Source organism: Neofelis nebulosa, chromosome 13 (genome assembly GCF_028018385.1).
Source record: "Neofelis nebulosa isolate mNeoNeb1 chromosome 13, mNeoNeb1.pri, whole genome shotgun sequence".
Classification (NCBI taxonomy): domain Eukaryota; kingdom Metazoa; phylum Chordata; class Mammalia; order Carnivora; family Felidae; genus Neofelis; species Neofelis nebulosa.
This window is the reverse complement of record NC_080794.1, coordinates 22,880,211-22,900,601: the sequence shown is the minus strand read 5'-3', so window position 1 is coordinate 22,900,601 and position 20,391 is coordinate 22,880,211. Positions and strand designations below refer to the sequence as shown.

The 20,391-nt window shown below is 50.2% G+C and overlaps 1 protein-coding gene across 1 annotated transcript in view; it reads right to left on the bottom strand.

Annotated features, from left to right (window-relative positions):
- Window positions 1-20,391, bottom strand: part of LOC131492399 (liprin-alpha-1-like) — a 68,432-nt gene that overhangs the window by 2,557 nt on the left and 45,484 nt on the right. Inside the window, 10 exon segments of the mRNA XM_058696027.1 lie at window positions 774-836; window positions 2,130-2,261; window positions 4,482-4,565; window positions 6,122-6,256; window positions 7,828-7,974; window positions 9,503-9,841; window positions 10,229-10,393; window positions 10,665-10,864; window positions 12,352-12,475; window positions 16,985-17,237. Coding sequence (XP_058552010.1) covers window positions 774-836; window positions 2,130-2,261; window positions 4,482-4,565; window positions 6,122-6,256; window positions 7,828-7,974; window positions 9,503-9,841; window positions 10,229-10,393; window positions 10,665-10,864; window positions 12,352-12,475; window positions 16,985-17,237 — 1,642 coding nt within the window.

The window sequence follows — 20,391 nt, the reverse complement described above, 5'->3', positions numbered from 1 at the left end:
TTAGGTCACAGGCCTAGCAAGGTTACAGAGGAGAAACACCGAGCCACTAACACTTGTTCCTAATTATGTAGAGAGGAGCAGGACTTTCTGGGCGGTGGGGGAATAGCCCTTCTGTGCAATAGGCACGTGCTCCTTCGTGGACCCTCCGCAGCCCAGCCTCACGTCTGCACACGCAGCACCAGGGAGCAAAACCGAAGAGGACCTTCGGTCACACAACAACGCCCTAGGCAGTGCCGTCCCAGGCAGCAGACACCGCCGCACGTGGCTAACTGAGTGCCCAAAGTGGGGCTGGTCCCGACCACAGGGGATGGAACTGTGAGACGGCCCGTGGGTTGCAAGGACTGAATGTGGAAAAACATTGTAGAGTAGCTCCTTCATGTCTATACTATTTACATGATACAGTAACACGTTGCCTGCATCGGGCTACATGAAAACTAACATCACCCGTCTGTTTGACCATTTCCAATGCAGCCGCGAGAATCCTTGGGATGACACCCGTGTCACCTGTTACCTTCCTGCTGGGCAACGCTGCACTCAACGAAAGGTTTGCGTGAACATTTTAGCTTTCGAGCGGACCCCCGAAGGGACTCAGAAATCTGAACCCCATAGGCTGCACAGCTCCAACTCCGCCACATGCGTGCCATTCAGACTTGCGAGCGTGGGGCCCCTCGAAAGCACAGTGGTGGCTCGCCTTGGAGGAAGTGTCAGCCCCAGAGGTCACCTGCTCCTTTCCAGTCTCAAGGGATCACTGAATGATTGAGAGATGGAAATACCTTCTCACGTTGCGTTTCTTGTAACTGTTTTTTCAGATTGCCCACTTCTCCTAACGGAGACTTCTGAGAAAGGTACAGTCCTTTAGTGTTGATTCTTTCAAACGTTCCACATGCTAGAGCACGCCTACGTTTCTCTTTACAATAACGCAGCACCACAGAAAAGTCATGGAGTGGATGGCCATACCAACGAACAGGGTCACATGACCACAGAGTGAAATGCTGTCTGTGAAACTGCAGTAACAGCCTTTCCTCATGCTTTGTCCATGTACAATTTCTTCACGGATCACTGTCTGACTGTAAGTATGACAAGTTCCTAAGTTTACTTGCAGCAGGTACACTGGTTCGTACTAGCTTTTAGGGTCTGTGATGCCTCAGTCACTTGGGAAACCTGACCTAAGTTTCGTACATAGAATTCCAATCTCACATACAACTATTCTACCTAAAGGCTGGCCCCAGTGATCAAGGTAGAACCTCACGTGGGGTATAATAACGCACCTCATAATGGGTTTTACCCAAAACAAGTGTGTCGTGTAATTAGCATTGCTCACTGGTGTCTCCAAGTGCCCATCTTAGGGAAGATTCTGGGCTCATCTACAGGGACACAGGTGTCACCAGAACCGGTAGTATCAGGTCCGCACCCAACTGTCACCACCAGAGCTTCTCTCACAGAGATCCTATGATACTGCTTCCCTCCCGTTACACCTCAAGTGTATCCGTTATGATGGTGTAAGAGTCCAGGCTTAGACTCTTTCCAACCCAGATGAAAAGAGGGAAGGCAGGAGATGGAACAGGAGAAACTCTGTTTTCAGCTGCTTAAATGCTTGACAGAACTGCGCACTCCTACCGGTCCGTCTGGACAAAAGAGGTACAAATTAGCTCCCCAGACAAGAACCAGGCTGAAGGTTCCAGCACAGGGGTGGCCAACGAGGGCCTGCTGACCACATCCAGCCACTGCCGGGTCCTATCAACAAAGGGTTATCGACACACGGCTCCTCCCCTTAGTTATATACTGCCTATGGCTGTTTCTGGGCCCATCTTTGATTAGCATGAAGCTAGCTTACTCCTTACCTCTCAGTTAGTAAAAGCCTCACATACTTACTCTCGGGCCCTCCCCAGACCATACTCCTCTTCTAGACAGTAAGACGCACCTTCCCGCACACATACGTCGGGCAGGGACAGGACACTGGGAACTTAACACAGACAGTGGGTAACAGCCTGCAGTTTTCCGCGTGAAAGAATCATTTCTACTTTCTACAGTGGCTGTTAGCCTCTGCTCCACGCTGCTCCTCAGGATCACAACGTGAGCGTCTCCTCTGTGAGGACGGGGGCACTCAGCCGCTGTCTCTCATGTCCTACCTTATCTTCCACAGCAGCCATTCTCTCCTTAAGATGACGCTGAAGACGCTCGTCAGATTCGGAAAGGAGCTGGTCAATAGTGCCCGACAGACATTTATTAGTCTCTTCATTCATTTTTTCTCTCTGCCTTACCTGAAAGAGAAGACGCAGGCTTGAAGCAAAAGTGCGAACATCGGCTCAGACGTGCGAATGACCAGCGGTGCGACCCACACGCACGCCATCCTCGGCTGCCCCTTCCCACGGCACTCTTGGGCGTGCTTGTGCCTCACTGCCAGCACTGACCTCCCGGGACACAGAAACGCAGGAACCTGCTTCCCAGGGGTCATCACTTAGCAGGTGCCTTTGTTTCTGGGAAACAAAACACACATGGGCCCTCACGAATGTCCTCATTATTAGCTCTCAGATGGGCTCAGGAGGCAGATGTACATGCAGGAAAGAGCATATTCTTTTTTTAATTTTTTTTTAACGTTTTTTTATTTATTTTTGGGACAGAGAGAGACAGAGCATGAACGGGGGAGGGGCAGAGAGAGAGGGAGACACAGAATCGGAAACAGGCTCCAGGCCCCGAGCCATCAGCCCAGAGCCTGACGCGGGGCTCGAACTCACGGACCGCGAGATCGTGACCTGGCTGAAGTCGGACGCTTAACCGACTGCGCCACCCAGGCGCCCCTAAAGAGCATATTCTTAAGGGGATCAGCTTATCTACACACAGGAGGAGGAATATTCCGGGGCGGAAACAGAAGCTCGGATCTGGCCTCAGGGGGAAAGAAATGAATCCATTGACAAAACCGAAAGATAAAAAAAATCCACTTTGGGAAAGATTCAGTGGTGAGAAAGACTTTCACCTGTTTTTCGTGAAATTCCCACATCTCCTGAACGTTTTGTAATGGAACTTGTATTAGAAATTCATAACAAATTACCTCAAGTAATTTCCGAACGTAACCGCAAAGTTCACGGGTCTGTGTTATATACAACTCTCATCAATCGTCTGGTTTAAAAACTTGTTTCTGCCGCATCTCCTGAATTAACCCAAAACAGAAGCGCCGAGGACAGGCCGGCAGGATTCAGGGGCTCCTGCCGGGCGGAGGGCCGTGGGGTACGGACTACACATGTGCCCTGCAGTCGGGGGGCCCAGGGAGGAGGAAGAGCCCACAGGACACACCCGCAGGCTAGGCAATGGACAGTCCCTCCATGCTCGGGCTTCCTCATCTCTAAGCCACACCTGCTGGCACCTCTTTCCTTGGGAGCAGGCAACAGAAATCACGACCACCTCACCTAACACGCAGCAACGGCCATCACTTGGAAAAGACCCTGGTCACCCCACAAGAAGGGATCAGCACCCAAGTATTTTTCAAGCAAAACAGCTTAAAAGTGTCCTTGGAATTGTCTCAGTTATAATAGAATCCTTATCTCAACACCTGTCCCTCCAAACTACCATACAGTCCTAAAGGCAATGAAGTGCTTCTCTAAGTAGGTGAGGTCGAATTCTCGGCCCAAGAGGCTAGCGTCTGGTTGTGCTCGCTTGTGTGCATGTGGCATGGCAGGCTGGGGTCGGCCAACACGAGCCCTCACGCTGGCATCAGAAGCTTCACTCCGCGAGAACTCATGTTTTATTCTCTGACCCTGAGGGCCAAGCACACGAGTTTCTGGTGTAAGTTAAGGGTGAGTGTTTCGAGTTTTCTGGTGAAAACAAAACCTGATGGCCTTGGATGGACGTCCCAAGATGGGGAGGCCGCTGCCTGCTCTGTCTCCTGGGTGTTTCACGTTGACGTCTGACCAGCTACCGCAGGGAAAAATCTCAGGGGATTCAAGGGACACGGGCCTCCCTTTCGTCAAGGCTCGATTACGCTATTCTTCTTCTTAGGAACATCTACCCCGACCTGTGCCTTTCATCTCAAGTAGAAATTCAGGATGTGGGGACCAAGGTCAGGCCCGTGACCTGATTTCAGGACCTCAGTGTCATGTCCTAAGGAAGGAGACCCCTCCTCTAGGCTGCCCTACCCCAGGCCAGTACCTCTGCTTTGGCCAAGGGACACCCACGAGGTCCCGCGTCAACCGTGAGTAGCTGCTAATGAGCTGGTGGGCACAGTGGGCTGTGCGGGTGCCTCCACCCCTAGGCAGCACTGCCTCCGGGGCCCCAGCGTCCAGAGAACATTGTCCACATGCTAGGAGTGTTCAGTAGCATCCAACTCGCACAAGAGTCCACTGTACCCCTGATGGGACCGAGAAGGGGCCTGGCGTCCACATGGGGAGAAGTGGGAAACAAGGGACCACTCCCTACCCCCACACCCCCAGCCTGTGCCTCATCCTCAACCACTGCCAGGTGCATGGCTGCTCTGCTCGCACACGTACCCGCTGCAGTTCTTGGTTCTTTTCCTCCAGCTGGGCCTCCATCTGGCGCAGCCTTTCCTCGATGTTGCCACGCCTCTGCTCGGCCTGTGGGCGACAGCGGGGTCAGAAGAGCTGGCGGCCCCACACCACACGCTGTGCCTACGCACGACATGCTGTGAGTGGCCTTCCGCCTGCTCACAGTCCCTACAGGCCTCATGCGTGCCAGTGGGAAGCAGTGGGCTGCCATGCTGGTGACCGGGGGTAGGCAACGGTCTCGTCCCCACCCCGGGTCCCGGATCCTTGGACAGTGCCTCGTCCCCCGGGAGACACCCCTGGCCACTCAGCACGGACAGGAGGAAGCAGCAAGCAGAAAGAGCAAACAGGCGTGCTAGCTTCCTAAGCTGGGAAGTCACTTCCAACAATTTAGCTTCCTCAGCAGCAGAGTGTCCAAAGACAAACAGTCGGGCTACACGGCTGACCAGGGACAGGAGAGAGGACAGGCGAGAAAACAAACGGAGACTTGACATGCAGATCACAAAGGAGGAGAGGCTCTGTTGGAGCCTGGGCTTATGGGTGCCCAATGCCGCCTGCCCGACTTGATGGCAGCCTTGAGGGTCAGCATCCCGTGATGACACCACCCCCTTCCCACTGGGACCCTCACTGCACTGGAACCGGTGACACAGAAGCACCGACAGGCTCCCTGCTACAGGTTCCCTCAGCCCAGGTTCCGGAAGGACGGACTGGCTGCCCAGTCATGTGCTCCCTCGTCCTGTGTGCATCACTCGATCCCAGCACCGACCACATCATGTCTGGAAACTACCTCTTCAACTGCTGCCTTCCTCTGTGGGTGGTGAGGGCTATGAGAGCTGGGAGGGCAGGGACTGTGTCTGGCACGTTCCTCGACTCTATTTGTTGAACCTCCGAGTGAATTCCTTAAAGATTTATTTCTTACAGGGGTGTCTGGGTGGCTCAGTCAGTCGGGTTCTGACTCTTGGCTTCAGCTCAGGTCATGAACTCAAGGTTTGGGCGTTCGAGCCCTGTGTCACGCTCTGTGCTGATAGCATGGAGCCTACTTGGCATTCTATCTCCTTCTTTCTGCCCCTCCCCTGCTCATGTATGTGCCCATGCTCGCTCTCTCTGTCTGTCTCAAAATAAATGAACATTTAAGAATTTTTTAAATAAAAACGATTGTGTTGAAAAGAGGATAGGATTTTCTCATTTCTCGGAAAAATTCTATGCTTTTTTGGTTTCTTTTTTTCCTTCAGTAAGCTCTACACCAAACGGGGTCTCAGACTCATGACCCTGAGATCAAGAGTCCCAAGCTCCACTGACTCAGCCAGCCAGGCAACCCTGTCCTTCTCTTACCCAAGGCTACTACCTTGAGCTTTGAGTCGCTGACTTAACTCTGAAAAGCAGTGAGTCTTAGATGCAGCCAACGGCACACAGCACACATCGGACAAAACCGGAGGGAACAAAACTGAGGATGATGCCTGCCATTTGAAAAGCATTCCGATCTCAGACAAAGTAGCACCGAAAACAGATCTCAGCTGGGTCGCGGAATTTGGCACGCCGACGTTACCGGTGAGAAATGAGATACAAGAACGGACCGCCATGAAAATGACATTCCCACCATGGGACCCAGAAGGAAAGGCGGGCCCCACCTTGCAGAGGGTGGCCACCCTCTGGGCCGGCTCGGCTTCCACCTCGGGCAGCGACTTGGCCTTCCTCGGGGTCTGCTGCAGCTTCCGCTCCGCCACCTCCAGGCGCTCTTGCAACTGGCGGTTTTGATCCGCAGTCTAGGAAATGAAGGCAAAGCATCAAAGTGTAGCAAGTCTTCTCTCCGTTTCCATTTTTAATAAAGTGAAACAAAAGCTAAATGCAGAGATCTACTGTTCGTTCTGACTGAAGCCAACAGTTTGGGAGGTGCTTCAGAGTAAACCTTTCCTGTCTGCAAGGAGTCACCCACTGCCTTGGTCCTCGTTTCACTACGCAAAACATGTCTTTCCAAACTCTTTGCTCTTCTTCAGTATCTTCAAAGAAGTCTTTCAAAAGACAAAGTTCCCACACATTAAAGAAAACCCATCTTCTGGAGGAGCTTGCTCGTTCTTCCTGACAAGTTAAGGAGAGAAGGGTTCGGTCCTAACCCTTCGTGAACATATTTATACTGTGGTCCGAGGGCTCGCTCCATAGGACATTCTGATGTGGGCACATCAGCCAGCACAGAGCTTCTGAGAGCCTGCTTGATGCCAGTTGAGTTCTTTTTGGAAGTGTACCATTATTCAACAAAAGCACTCTCCCTCTTGACCAAAAACGTGGAAAACTTCAACGTGGAAAACTTAGACACGAGATTTTTTGTTAAAGGACTTTTAGGGAAGCCGAGGTGGCTCAGTCGGTTAAGCGGCCAATTCGGCTCAGGTCATGATCTCATAGCTCATGGGGTCAACCCCGCCTCGTGCTCTGTGCTGACAGCTCAGAGCCTGGAGCCTGCTTGGGATTCTGTGTCTCCCTGTCTCCCTCTCTGGCCCTCCACTGCTCATGCTCACTCTCTCTCTCTCTCTCACTCTGGCTCCCTTTCTCAAAAATAAATAAGCATTAAAAACATATAAAGTCATTTTAAAAATCATGTGTAAGGTGAGGTTTTTGCCAGGTTAACGTTTGTTCCCACAGACTCCTTCCATCTTCTGAGTGCATATAGCTCTGTGTGTATATACAGACTGCGTCTCATGCTTTAAAACCCTCAGAATATAAATCACATGCTGTACACAAAGTATTTCACGATCTGCCTTTTACACTCATGATTTGGAACATCTTACGTGCCATCAAACAGCATTCCTCAATGTCATTTTCATGGCTTCCTAGTCTTTCACTTTGATTATCATTTTGGGTCGACTGACACATTTGACAAACACACCAGGCAAACTCACTCTGTTTCCAAGAAGCTGGATGCGGTGTTCCTGTTCAATGCCGGATGACCTGAGACAACCAAGGAAGAGCCGTGCGGCTTCCCAAAACACAGGGTCTCACATCCTCACACCAGACTGTGCTTCTGCACCTGCCATCCCCCCCGATCTCAAGTACTAACCAAAATGGCCAGTGCCTACACATTCCCGGCTACTCCCTGCTCAGTTGGAAACAGTGCTAACGGGCAACAGAATAACGTGCATTTAAGACAAGACAAGGAAGGAACCAAGGAGGGTAGCCCCATAACATGCTTCCATAAAATTCGAAAGAATTAAACCCTGGACGTTGAAGTAACCCCGCTGGTCAACACAAGATTCTAAGATCCTAAAACCTTGACATTGACACTTGGTCCTTAACCTGACTTGTAATTAATAAAAGTGGAATGAAGTTCAACGAAACCAACGACCTGTCGATGCAGAGAGTCCTTCTTTGCGATCTCGTTTTCAAGTTTATCCTTGAGGTCCTGCAGAGAGGTGGCTTCCTGCTGTGCCCTGAGGCAGCGCTTCTCAAGGGTAGTGATCCTCTCTTGCATGTCTTCCTTCTGGGCCATGGCCTACAGCAGGTATTTCAGAGGGAAAACAGGGAAAGAATCAGCGTACGACACATTAACACACTCCAGACACAAAAACTGGGCGAAATTCTCATTTCCCAAACAAACAGAAAAGTAGCATCCTCGGGGCACCTGGGTGGCTCAGCCGGTGACGCTTTGTGAGTTGGCGCCCCGCGTCAGGCTCTGTGCCGACAGTGCGGAGGCTGCTCGGGATTCTGGCCAGGTACCCAGGCTTATTCTTTCCCATGTGTTCAAAGACAAATGGATAATAAAATCTCCCGGAAGTCACAACCTCGGTTGCCTCCGGACACCGTTGAGCTTTCCACAGAACAGCGACTTGCCTCTGGAGGCACGCACCATGAGACACCATCCCCTCTCCGGGGAAACGGTGGGGGAAATCTCATCCAATTCCCACAAAGTTGAAGCAGCAGTGTTAACAAAAGGAAGCCAAACTCCACCTTGCATATAACTGGAAGTCATCTTCTATAGCCTAACCCTGTAACAACATTGTATCCCATGGTATCTGACACTGCAAATGAAACCAGACCGTCCTGCCCTGCCTTTCTTGTCCACCACCCGAGAGATTCCTCTTCCAGCCCTCTGTGTTTACTAAGCAATTTATGTCAGCAGTCTCAAGAGTGAAAGTGATGAGTCCTAAGAAATGATTTTCTAAACTCTCTGCATATTGAACTCTGCTGCGGGGTCTCCCCCCACCTTTGCCAAACAACAACTTCACTGAATGGGTTATATAATTTCTGCAAATACTTTTGTTTTAAATTCGGACACGGCCTCACCCACACTAAGGTACTAAACAGACTGCTCGTGCACGTACACGTGGGTCTGACAGGGTCTGACAGGGTCTTCCCGAGGTGGCATTGACGGGCTGGGGGTGGGGTGTGCGGGGACTGTCCACAAAGGGCAGCTCACAGGGACAGGAGGAGGCACAGAGCAACCATCCCACCCTTACTAGTTTCTGTGACAAGGATCAGATTCCCATCCACGACGACCACACGTGCAGAAGCGGCCGCACTCCTCCATGACCTTACACCGGGACCAGCGGGCTGCCCCTCGCTCACTCTGACCGCCACGACCAGGAGCACGGAACCCCTGGCAGGAGGGCAGGGCGGCAGAGGCGGCCGTGACGGCCCCTCGGTAGAGCCGCCCTCGCACGGTCGTGCCCCCGGCAGCGACCTGGCAGCACCACGCTGGTTCCCACGTGCCGAGTGTGTTCCCAAAACGGACCAAGAGCATGGCATGGGCCAAGCTCAGGTGGCCCACACTCCACACCCGAGGGCACTCCGCCACCTGCCCGCCAGGCCTCGGCAGGGGAGAGCCCAGGGAGGACAGATTCCACCGCGCAGACGGGGAGGCAGCCCGCCCAGGCCCCGGAGTCACGTCCCATTCTGCTGCTACTTCTACCCAACTCCAAACGTTCAAAACCCGTGGGAGACGAAGGACACACTGGGCAAGGCCGAACCAAACACCCCACGTTTGGCTAGACGACGGCGTGGCCATTTCAACCGACACTCACTTCACGGACATCTCTTTGTAATATGCTGTTCATTGCTTCAGAACGGATGAGGTCTTTCCTTGATATGGCTAGGTCCTCTTCCAGCTTGGCCATGAGAGTGCACAGGGTAGCCAGGAGCTCTTTCATCTGGCTCTGCACCTTGGAAACTCAGAAAGGGAAGCAACATGTGAGGGCCCCCACTGCTAGTCTTCATATGATGTTTTAAAAACAATGCATAAAAAGGAAACCCCCTCCAATCAAATCCTGTGATGATGTCTGGAGCTGAACTCTGCGTGTGGCCCCTAATTCTTCTTCTACGAAACTACACCCCTCCAGTGCCACACGTAACTGCTCTCTCACCTGGAAACAAAGGGATTGAGTTTGTACACAGAGGTGTTTCATTAGTCCTTACTATACAGTTACCCTAACATCCCCTTCGCCTCAAATAACATGACAGAATGCTGGTAAGGTTTTTCACGGATGCTCCTGTTCACAAACTTGCTTGTTAACAGCTTTCCATTTTACATTGGAGACAAATCTTCCCCGAAATAAATCACATTATGCAATTTGTACTAGCCAATCGATACACACAACATTTCCACCAACTACTGCTTTTTAACCATACAGACCTGTCTTCTCACAAGAATTCAAGAAGATGAAAAGGAAACTCCAGTCACACAAACACACAAAGCGTGCGTATAACACACAGCATGTGCACAAATTGAGAACCACCGTGGCTAGGCACACCGTTTCATCCTCCGTTTGGTCGTTGTCCAATATGGACTTGAGGACCTTGAGCACCTCCACCTCACTGGACACACCGGCCTGAGTCTTTGCCTGTCGCCTCACCAATGTTCTCCTGAGAGATCTCTCGTGTCTGCAGATTAGGAACTCCAAGTGTTCCAGGAGCACCTAGCGGGAGAGGCAAAAGGAAAAGCGTGTTTCAAGAACACCTTCAATTCCGGGCCTCAAGTTCACCAAATGCAAAACCAAGTCTGAATCCCTTCAATTCAGTGCCCAGGTAGGGAGCCATCCCCTCGAATGTGTTAAAATAGCCTCACTCCTCCTCACGGATCAAACAAGGTTTGAGAACAATAGGTCCCAGCCAACTCCATGGGGACATGTGGACAAGGGGACTGAATGGTGTCCTGTGTTGAAAGACCCTGGCAGTGCGCCTACTGACCCTGGTGTTGTTTCTCTCTGCCTTCAGGTTGGCGATCTCCTCCTCTCTCTGCACGAGCTGCTCCCTGCAGGTGTGGAGCTCTGCAGCGAGAGCTGCACACTCCTGGGGTCGGAGAGGGGACAAAAGTGGAGAGACACAGGGGGTCTTTACCAGAGCACACCAGGCCTCCGTGGCCCTCCAGAGTCCCAGCACCCACCACCCTCAAGTAGCATCACACACACCAGTCCCCTCCTCACCACCCACAGGAGTCCCGGGGATTTTCGGAGGGACAGACACTCAAGGGGACAGACGTTTGCAGGTGCCTGGCAGGTCTAGGACTCAGGAGCTCTGCTGACTCGGGAGCAACAGGCCGAGAAGCCTGCTGCCCATCCCCAGCCTCTGGCCTCGTCTGGCAAGCAGGCTTGTGGAGCGGCAGCGGGGAAAGGCTGACGGTAGTCAAAAGCTGCTGTCTTAGCCTGAACACCTGGCTCAATCAGACTCAACCATACCCAATGGACTTTTCAAAAATGATGGTAGGACTCTTGACGAAAGGGCGAGTTTACGACTTATTTCCTTAGTCGAGCAGGAAATATTATGGATGAAGGGTCTCTGAGGAGAGTGATGCCAGGGCCCACCACCCCGCGTGGGGCTTCTCTCCCGCCAATACTGAGCGCCCGCCCAGGACATGGGGTACAGGTGGGCTCCAAGGAGGTGGACGCACACTCTCCAGTCAGTCGAGCGCAGAGCCCGGTGCAGGGCTCAGTCCCTGAACCATGACATCATGACCTGAGCTGAAACCAAGAGTCAGACGCTTAACGCCCTGAGATACCCAGGCGCCCCAGAGCTTTTGTCTCTGTAGGACAAACGAAGGGATAAACGTTCACTTAACAACTGACATTCCAAAGAGAGAGTGGTTGATTTCAGCCATTCTAGAAAATCCAAGGACAAACTGGTGACATACTTCAAGTTCCTTCATAAATTAACCCTTTCCAAATCAACGGGAATGTTACCACAGAACTGACCACGTTCCTTGCAATCTGACTTGACAAGGTGAACCCACAGAAGCCTATCTGATCCTTGATGTAGGACTGTGCAGGCCCATTTCTATGTGGGGATTTTTGTTCCAATAAATACATTGGAAACTTTTCTGGAGATGTGTGACTTTTGGAAAGACTGGCAGATGAGCTGAGCACCTACGAAGTATCAAAACTAGTAAGTAAAAGGGAGGCCACGGGTGCATGAAATAAACGCAGATACTAGGCTATTATAGCATTTCCTATCCGAAAACATACACAAAGCGACTCTAACAAGATAAAACGTATCATTTTGCACACAGAAACTGACCGTACCTACATGGTGCCATTTGCAGTCAAGAGAAAGGCAAACAAATGTGGAGACGCAGGATTAGTCCTAACTGCATAACACGAGCTGTAGCAGACGCTGTCCTCTGGGGGAAGTGTGCACCACCTCCTGCTGCTATTGAGGTCCCCTCAAGTGTTGCACGAATCCACGAATCTGCTACTCAGCTCTTGGTAAGCACTTCCTTTCTCCAGTAAATCAAGCACCACAGGAGAAGTGATTTCTCAGGGTTCCTGCGTCATTTTCACCATGTTAGGGGCAATACCATGAACCTTAATTACAGCCTGGGACCCGTTTGAAGTGTCCCCAGGGATGCTGGACGTGCTCCCGCGATGCAGAGAAGACTCACGGTATGACAAGAAAAGGCTGAATGGCCTGACATGTACTGAGGTCCACAGCTGCAGCTGCCAGCCGGCCTGCGTGAGGACCATGGAGGCACAAGGAAAGGGAAATTCTCGAAGCTCTCGCTGCGGCTACCGCAGCACATGCAAAAACCTGGTGCTCTTTGTGAGACATCTTTGTGTCTCGTGTGGAAGATGTGGCATCTCTGTGGATGTAGGACTGCTGTGAGACGGGCACACCTGCAGACTCAACTCAAACTGCAAGACAAGTGAAGACCTGACATCACGACGTAAGGCAGAAGGAAGGGAAGGATCGAAAACTGGCACATTTCAATGCAAGCACAGGATAGCTTGGTGATTTTAGAAAGGGGTTTGGCTTTTCAAATGGTCATGACGATAGGAGAAGCAGCTTCTACCACGAAGAGGAAGCACACGGTTTCCCAGACGCCCCAGAGAAGATTGCAGAGAAGAAGGAACCACCATCCACCGCATGTCAACCACTCCAAGACAAAAAGGGAAAACCCAAGAAAATCAGGTGAGAGGACCATGGCTGTCTGCACAGGTTTTCATGCAGAAGGAGGTGCCCTGTCGGGGGGAAAATGCCACAAACGACATTTATTCACGAGAAAGACAAGTGAGCACCAAGATGTTGGGTAGGAAGGGGTGAAGCAGCTACCGACTGAGCGGATACAGGCGAGGGTGTGATCAGGGCGGCTGGCCCTGTGTAGGAAGCTCACCCCAGGGTCCTGAAGGCAACAAGTGCCAGTGGCCAGTGGTCTGGCTGCACAACCAGAGCCCTTGCCCTGGACCAGTTCCATCCCGGCTCTGTCCCTCAACTCAGGAAGTACGCTGAAAGCAAGGGACTGTCCTCTAAAGTTCTTCTGACATTGGACAATGTCCTGGCCACCCAGAACCCCACGGGTCACCACCAAACGTGTCTTGGCGGCTCACTCGCTCCGGAACGCAGCAGGTCTAAGTCTGCCTGTGGACCAGGGGCCACGAGGATCTGTGAGGCTCATGACACAGGCACTTTACAAGAAGGATAGTCAATGAGGGGCGCCTGGGTGGCGCAGTCGGTTAAGCGTCCGACTTCAGCCAGGTCACGATCTCGCGGTCCGTGAGTTCGAGCCCCGCGTCAGGCTGTGGGCTGATGGCTCGGAGCCTGGAGCCTGTTTCCGATACTGTGTCTCCCTCTCTCTCTGCCCCTCCCCTGTTCATGCTCTGTCTCTCTCTGTCCCAAAAAAAAAAAAAAAAAAAAAAAAAAGTTGAAAAAAAAAAAGAAGGACAGTCAATGCTACCAAAGAGAACCGCCACAGAGGGAACATTATGAAAGTCAGGAAGATGCCAAGGGACGTTACAAAAAACTCTGGGAAAACCATCAAGCCCAACACAATCAAGAAATCCCTGCTAGAGATGACTGTCCATACGACGTGCGTGATTTCCAGGACCTATGACACAGCCAATCAGGAAACTCATGAATGAGACTCTGCATATGGCAAAAAGAAACAAAAGAAAAAGAAAAAGAGTTGGGGGATGCAGGGATTCAAAATGCGTATCCTACAGAAGGTCAAGAGCACAGAGAAAAGCCCAGAGGAGGTCACAGAAGAAGACAGCACAGAGAGGAGATCTGGTGAAGCAGACGTATGGCGAGGAAGGCGGCATGGAAGTGGCATCGCTGGAAAGCACGCTGCCACCAGGACTGATCCGCCAGCGTCTCGGCTCCTTTCCCACATGGACCCTTCCATGACAAGGGCGCTGGGACTAAAGCCAGCCAGCCGTCTATGGAAACATTGGCCAGGAACAGAAAGGCCCTTCTGGAAAGCTGCACAGACAGTGCCCACCTCCACCCCCATACCGCCAGGCCCCAAGGCCCAAGACTGCCCCAACTAGCGGGTCCCCCCGACCCCATGCAGGTCTGCATATCAGCACATTTGTGAGGACCCACCCCCACTTTCCAGACAGCAAATCCTCACCAAGGTGCTCAGTGAACCACTTCGCCTGCCATGCACAGGTCTCTGCGTGAAAATCGAGGGAGCGTGCAGCCAGGCCGCCCGGGGCGCATGTGTGTCACCACCACCTAAGCGGTCATCAGGAGGAACGTCGTGTGGGAGAATTGTGTGCACTTGGACGGCCTATCCTCACACGGGCATAAGGGCAGTAAGATCTGACATACAACGAATAACGTGTTGTTCCATAACCTGGCTTTCAAAAAATGACATTACCTTCTGGCAGGCCTCTCTCTGTCCCCGCCCAGAGAAAATGCCTCCCAGCCTACTATCACAGGCCGTTTTTGTAATGTAAGAATGTGTCCAGACTGTATGAGGAATATGGCTGTAAACCTGCAGGCTAGAAAAGCTTTGTAACCATTCATTCACCCGTGTATCTCCTAGGCCATGACGAAGCAATCGTACTGATTACACCAGGCCATCATGAAGCATTCACCCTTCATTGGTAATGCATGAAATGTGACATCCGTAAATACACAGGAATCTTTCCAGTTCCTCCCATTTCTTTTTTTTTTTTTTTTTCAACGTTTTTTATTTATTTTTGGGACAGAGAGAAACAGAGCATGAACGGGGGAGGGGCAGAGAGAGAGGGAGACACAGAATCGGAAACAGGCTCCAGGCTCCGAGCCATCAGCCCCGAGCCTGACGCGGAGCTCGAACTCACGGACCGCGAGATCGTGACCTGGCTGAAGTTGGACGCTTAACCGACTGCGCCACCCAGGCGCCCCTGGTTCCTCCCATTTCTGATGCACAGTGCTAATGATACACGTAACAACAGCGTAGTGTGTCACCTAAGTCAGGAATGATGTGGGTTCTGATAGACAATTCATTCTAGTAACAAACGGAGAATAAACTTAGGGATCAATACAGCGCAGAGCTGTGCATCTATTTCCCTGTGACGTAAAACTGTTTCTCTAGCTTACTTGACTCGAAGAATATAGCATATAACACACACAAGATCCAAGTGCTAATGCACTGTTTGTGTTTCTAGTAAGGTTTCTGGACAACAGGAGAGTTTGAACAGTTAATTGTTCTGGGGACGCAAAAGTTATACATGGATTTTCAATTGTGGGCAGGGTGGAACCCCGAACACCAAGTTGTTCTACGGTCAGCTGTACTCATCCTTGGGGAAGAACGAAGCAAGCATGACCTTTGTGAACAACAGAAGAGAGTAAAATAGAAATAGATTTTCTGTTTTAATTTTTTAATGTCATTCTTTATTTCTTAGAGACGGAGAGCAGCAGGGGAGGGGCAGAGTGAGAGGGAGACAAGGAATTGAAAGGAGACTCCAGGCTCTGGGCTGTCAGCTCAGAGCCCGTCTCGGGGGTTAGCTCGCCAAGAAAGAGTTCATGACGGGGCCAAAGTCAGCCGCTTAACTGACTGAGCAACCTAGGAGCAGAAAAGGAGCAGTTTAGACGGTCCTTGTACACAAGGCATACGTGTTTCCCCAAAGGAGTTAGTGACCAAGTTGCTCAGCAACACCCAGCACTGAGGGCCAGCAGACAGGACACAGATTCAGAAAGAAAGGCCGTCTTCTCAGAGAGCGAGGTGTATTGTACACGGACGGGGCAGGACGCCAGCATCTCTGCACAGCAGGAGGCGCCCTCCGCCCCACAGCCAAGCTGCTGCGAGGTGAGTGGGGCCGGAGCAGGGAAGACCGCAGGACTCGGCCCCTCCCTGAGTCCGCCCAAGTGAAGACAGGGTACAGATCTCCAGAGACCTCACAGATGGCCTCTGAGACAGGCAAGGTCCACGCCACAGGACCCACGGACCAGCAGGGAGAGGGAAGAGCAGGAAAGAGGCAAAGCCATCTCCCTGGCTTCTGACCACCGGACCAGGGAGCAAGCTGCTCTGTTCCCAGGAGGAGGCACAGGTGTGGGGAGGAGGGTGGTGGCCGGTGTGGAACTCAAAGAGCCCACAGTCCGCCCAGATGGAGCTTCACTAACGAGGTGCTTGGAAAGGTGTCCGGGAGACAGAGTGGGGTGCATGAAGGAGAACACAGGGCAGCCGAACCTCCCAAGGAAAACCGCCTCCCCGAGTCTGTCCCACGCCGACCCATGGGACAAAACGGCCATCCTGCAGCCACCCTGTGCACATGTTCCTCCTATTCCACCGAACCACACACTCCCATGCCCTTCTATTGCTCTCCGTAAAACCGCCTAGGTCTCTGGGTGAGGTAACTGCAGCACATAGTGTTCAGCACCTAGTACAGTGCCTGCCAGGCACTCCAGAAAAGGTGAATACTTTAGTGTATGCCTTGTAACCGCACACGTAAATATTACACACGCTGCTTTTAAACATTACGTAGTTCGGTATAGGATATAAAGACGCACACTGTCCTGTGCTTTATGTGATGGGTGGTGTGAGGGGCTTGTACCTGTTGCCTAAAGAACGAGTCTTAGAACTCAACCCACACATTAGAAGGAGCCACTCTACCCAATGACGTCTACACTGCATCCAATCTTGTCTCCTCCCCAACCCACTATCCACACATTACCAGCACCAGCTTTCGAAAACTTCAACAACATCATGCCAGTCCTTCCCCCTGAGGACACAATGACCCCAGGCCCTTATCTGAAAACCCAACTCCTCACGGGGTAGGTTCTGTCCCAACACCAGCTCCCTGGTGCCTCACCCGGCTCCGCTTCCGCTTCCATCGCTCACAACAAAGCCAAGCTCCTCCTTGACCCCGGCCTTTGGCCTCGGAGTCAGACTGCTGGGAGAGTGCTCGGTCAGCCTCAGCTCCCGAGCCACCTCTCCGGAAAAGGCCGTTCCGGAACCACAGTGCGCAAGTAAGCGACATTTCCTCCTGACCCCTCCACTCGTCCACATACGCTCTTCTCAGATGGGCCTCCACCACTGTCTCGGAGGAGCACAGCAGCCAGAGCCTGGCGACCACAATGGTGCAGAGTCACAAAAGGGCTCAACAAGGGTGGGTGGTTGTGTCTCTGTAGATGATTCGGGTGCACCAAGACAGAAGCCCTTTTTGTGGGGGCTACGCCGTACACATACAGACATCACAATGACTCTAAACCCGTATCTTTCTGTAATAACACTCAATGTAAATGGACCAAATGCGCAAACCAAAAGACATAGGGTATCAGAATGGATAAAAAAATAAGACCCATCTATTTGCTGTCTACAAGAGACTCAATTTAGCCCTGAGGACACCTTTAGATTGAGAGTGAGGGGATGGAGAACTATTTATCATGCTACTGGAAGCCAAAAGAAAGCTGGAGTAGCCATACTTCTATCAGACAAACTAGACTTTCAAGCAAAGGCTGTAACAAGAGATGAAGAAGGGCATTTTATCATAATTACAGGGCCTATCCGTCAGGAAGAGCTAACAATTATAAATGTCTATGCGCCGAATACAGGAGCCCCCAAATATATAAAACCATTCCTCATAAACATGAGCAACCTTATTGATAAGAATGTGGTCATTGCAGGGGACTTTAACACTCCACTTACAGAAATGGATAGATCATCTAGACACACGGTCAATAAAGAAACAAGGGCCCTGAATGATACATTGGATCAGATGGACTGGACACATATATTTACAACTCTGCATCCCAAAGCAACAGAATATACTTTCTTCTCGAGTGCACATGGAACCTTCTCCAAGATAGGTCATATCCTGGTCACAAAACAGCCCTTCGTAAGTATACAAGAATTGAAATTATACCATGCATACTTTCAGACCACAAGGCTATATGAAGCTTGAAATGAACCACAGGAAAAAGCCTGGAAAACCTCCCAAAGCATGGAGGTTAAAGAACACCCTACTAAAGAATGAGTGGGTCAACCAGGCAATTAGAGAAGAAATTTAAAAATACATGGAAACAAACGAAAATGAAAATGCAACAATGCAGCGAAGGCAGTCCTGAGAGGAAAATACATTGCAATCCAGGCCTATCTCCAGAAACAAGAAAAATCCCAAATACAAAATCTAACAGCACACCTAAAGGAAATAGAAGCAGAACAGCAAAGGCAGCCTAAACGCAGCAGAAGAGGAGACATAAGAAAGATCAGAGCAGAAATAAACAATATAGAATCTAAAAAAAACCCGTAGAGCACATCAACGAAACCAAGAGTTGGTTTTTTGAAAAGATAAACAAAATTGACAAGCCTCTAGCCAGGCTTCTCAAAAAGAAAAGGGAGATGACCCAAATAGATAAAATCATGAATGAAAACGGAATTATTACAACCAATCCCTCAGGATACAAACAATTCTCAGGGAATACTATGAAAAATTATATGCCAACAAATTGGACAACCTGGAAGAAATGGACAAATTCCTAAACACGCACACTCTTCCAAAACTCAATCAGGAGGAAATAGAAAGCTTGAACAGACCCATCACCAGCGAAGAAATTGAATCGGTTATCAAAAATCTCCCAACAAATAAGAGTCCAGGACCAGATGGCTTCCCAGGGGAGTTCCACCAGACGTGTAAAGCAGAGATAATACCTATCCTTCTCAAGCTATTCCAAGAAATAGAAAGGGAAGGAAAACTTCCAGACTCATTCTATGAAGCCAGTATTACTTTCATTCCTAAACCAGGCAGAGACCCAGTAAAAAAGGAGAACTACAGGCCAATATCCCTGATGAATATGGATGCAAAAATTCTCAATAAGATACTAGCAAATCGAATTCAACAGCATATAAAAAGAATTACCCACCACGATCAAGTGGGATTCATTCCTGGGATGCAGGGCTGGTTCAACATTCACAAATCAATCAACGTGATACATCACAGTAAGAAAAGAAAAGATAAGAACCATCTGAGCCTGTCAATCGATGCAGAAAAGGCCTTTGACAAAATTCAGCACCCTTTCTTAATAAAAACCCTTGAGAAAGTCGGGATAGAAGGAACATATTTAAAGATCATAAAAGCCATTTATGAAAAGCCCACCCCTAACATCATCCTCAATGGGGAAAAACTGAGAGCTTTTTCCCTGAGATCAGGAACGCGACGGGGATGCCCACTCTCACCGCTGTTGTTTAACCTAGTGTTGGAAGTTCTAGCATCAGCCATCAGACAACAAAAGGAAATCAAAGGCATCCCCATTGGCAAAGATGAAGTCAAGCTTTCACTTTTTGCAGATGACATGACACTATACCTGGAAAATCTGATAGACTCCCCCAAAAGTCTGCTAGGACTGATACATGAATTCAGCAAAGTGGCAGGATACAAAATCAATGTACAGAAATCCGTTGCATTCTTATACACTAACAATGAAGCAACAGAAAGACAAATAAAGAAACTGATCCCATTCACAATTGCACCAAGAAGCATAAAATACCTAGGAATAACTCTAACCAAAGATGGAAAAGATCTGTATGCTGAAAACTATAGAAAGCTTATGAAGGTAATTGAAGAAGATATGAAGAAATGGAAAGACATTCCGTGCTCATGGATTGGAAGAATTAATATTGTCAAAATGTCAATACTACCCAAAGCTATCTACACATTCAATGCAATCCCAATCAAAATTGCACCAGCATTCTTCTCGAAACTAGAACAAGCAATCCTAAAATTCATATGGAACCACAAAAGGCCCCGAATGGCCAAAGTAATTTTGAAGAAGAAGACCAAAGCAGGAGGCATCACAATCCCAGACTTTAGCCTCGACTACAAAGCTGTCATCATGAAGACAGCATGGTGTGCGCACAAAAACAGACACATAGACCCATGGAATAGAATAGAAACCCCAGAACTAGACCCACAAACGTATGGCCAACTCATCTTTGACAAAGCAGGAAAGAACATCCAATGGAAAAAAGACAGTCTCTTTAACAAATGGTGCTGGGAGAACTGGACAGCAACATGCAGAAGGTTGAAACTAGACCACTTTCTCACACCATTCACAAAAATAAATTCAAAATGGATAAAGGACCTGAATGTGAGACAGGAAACCATCCAAACCCTAGAGGAGAAAGCAGGAAAAGACCTCTCTGACCTCAGCCGTAGCTATCTCTTACTCGACACATCCCCAAAGGCAAGGGAATTCAAAGCAAAAATGAATTACTGGGACC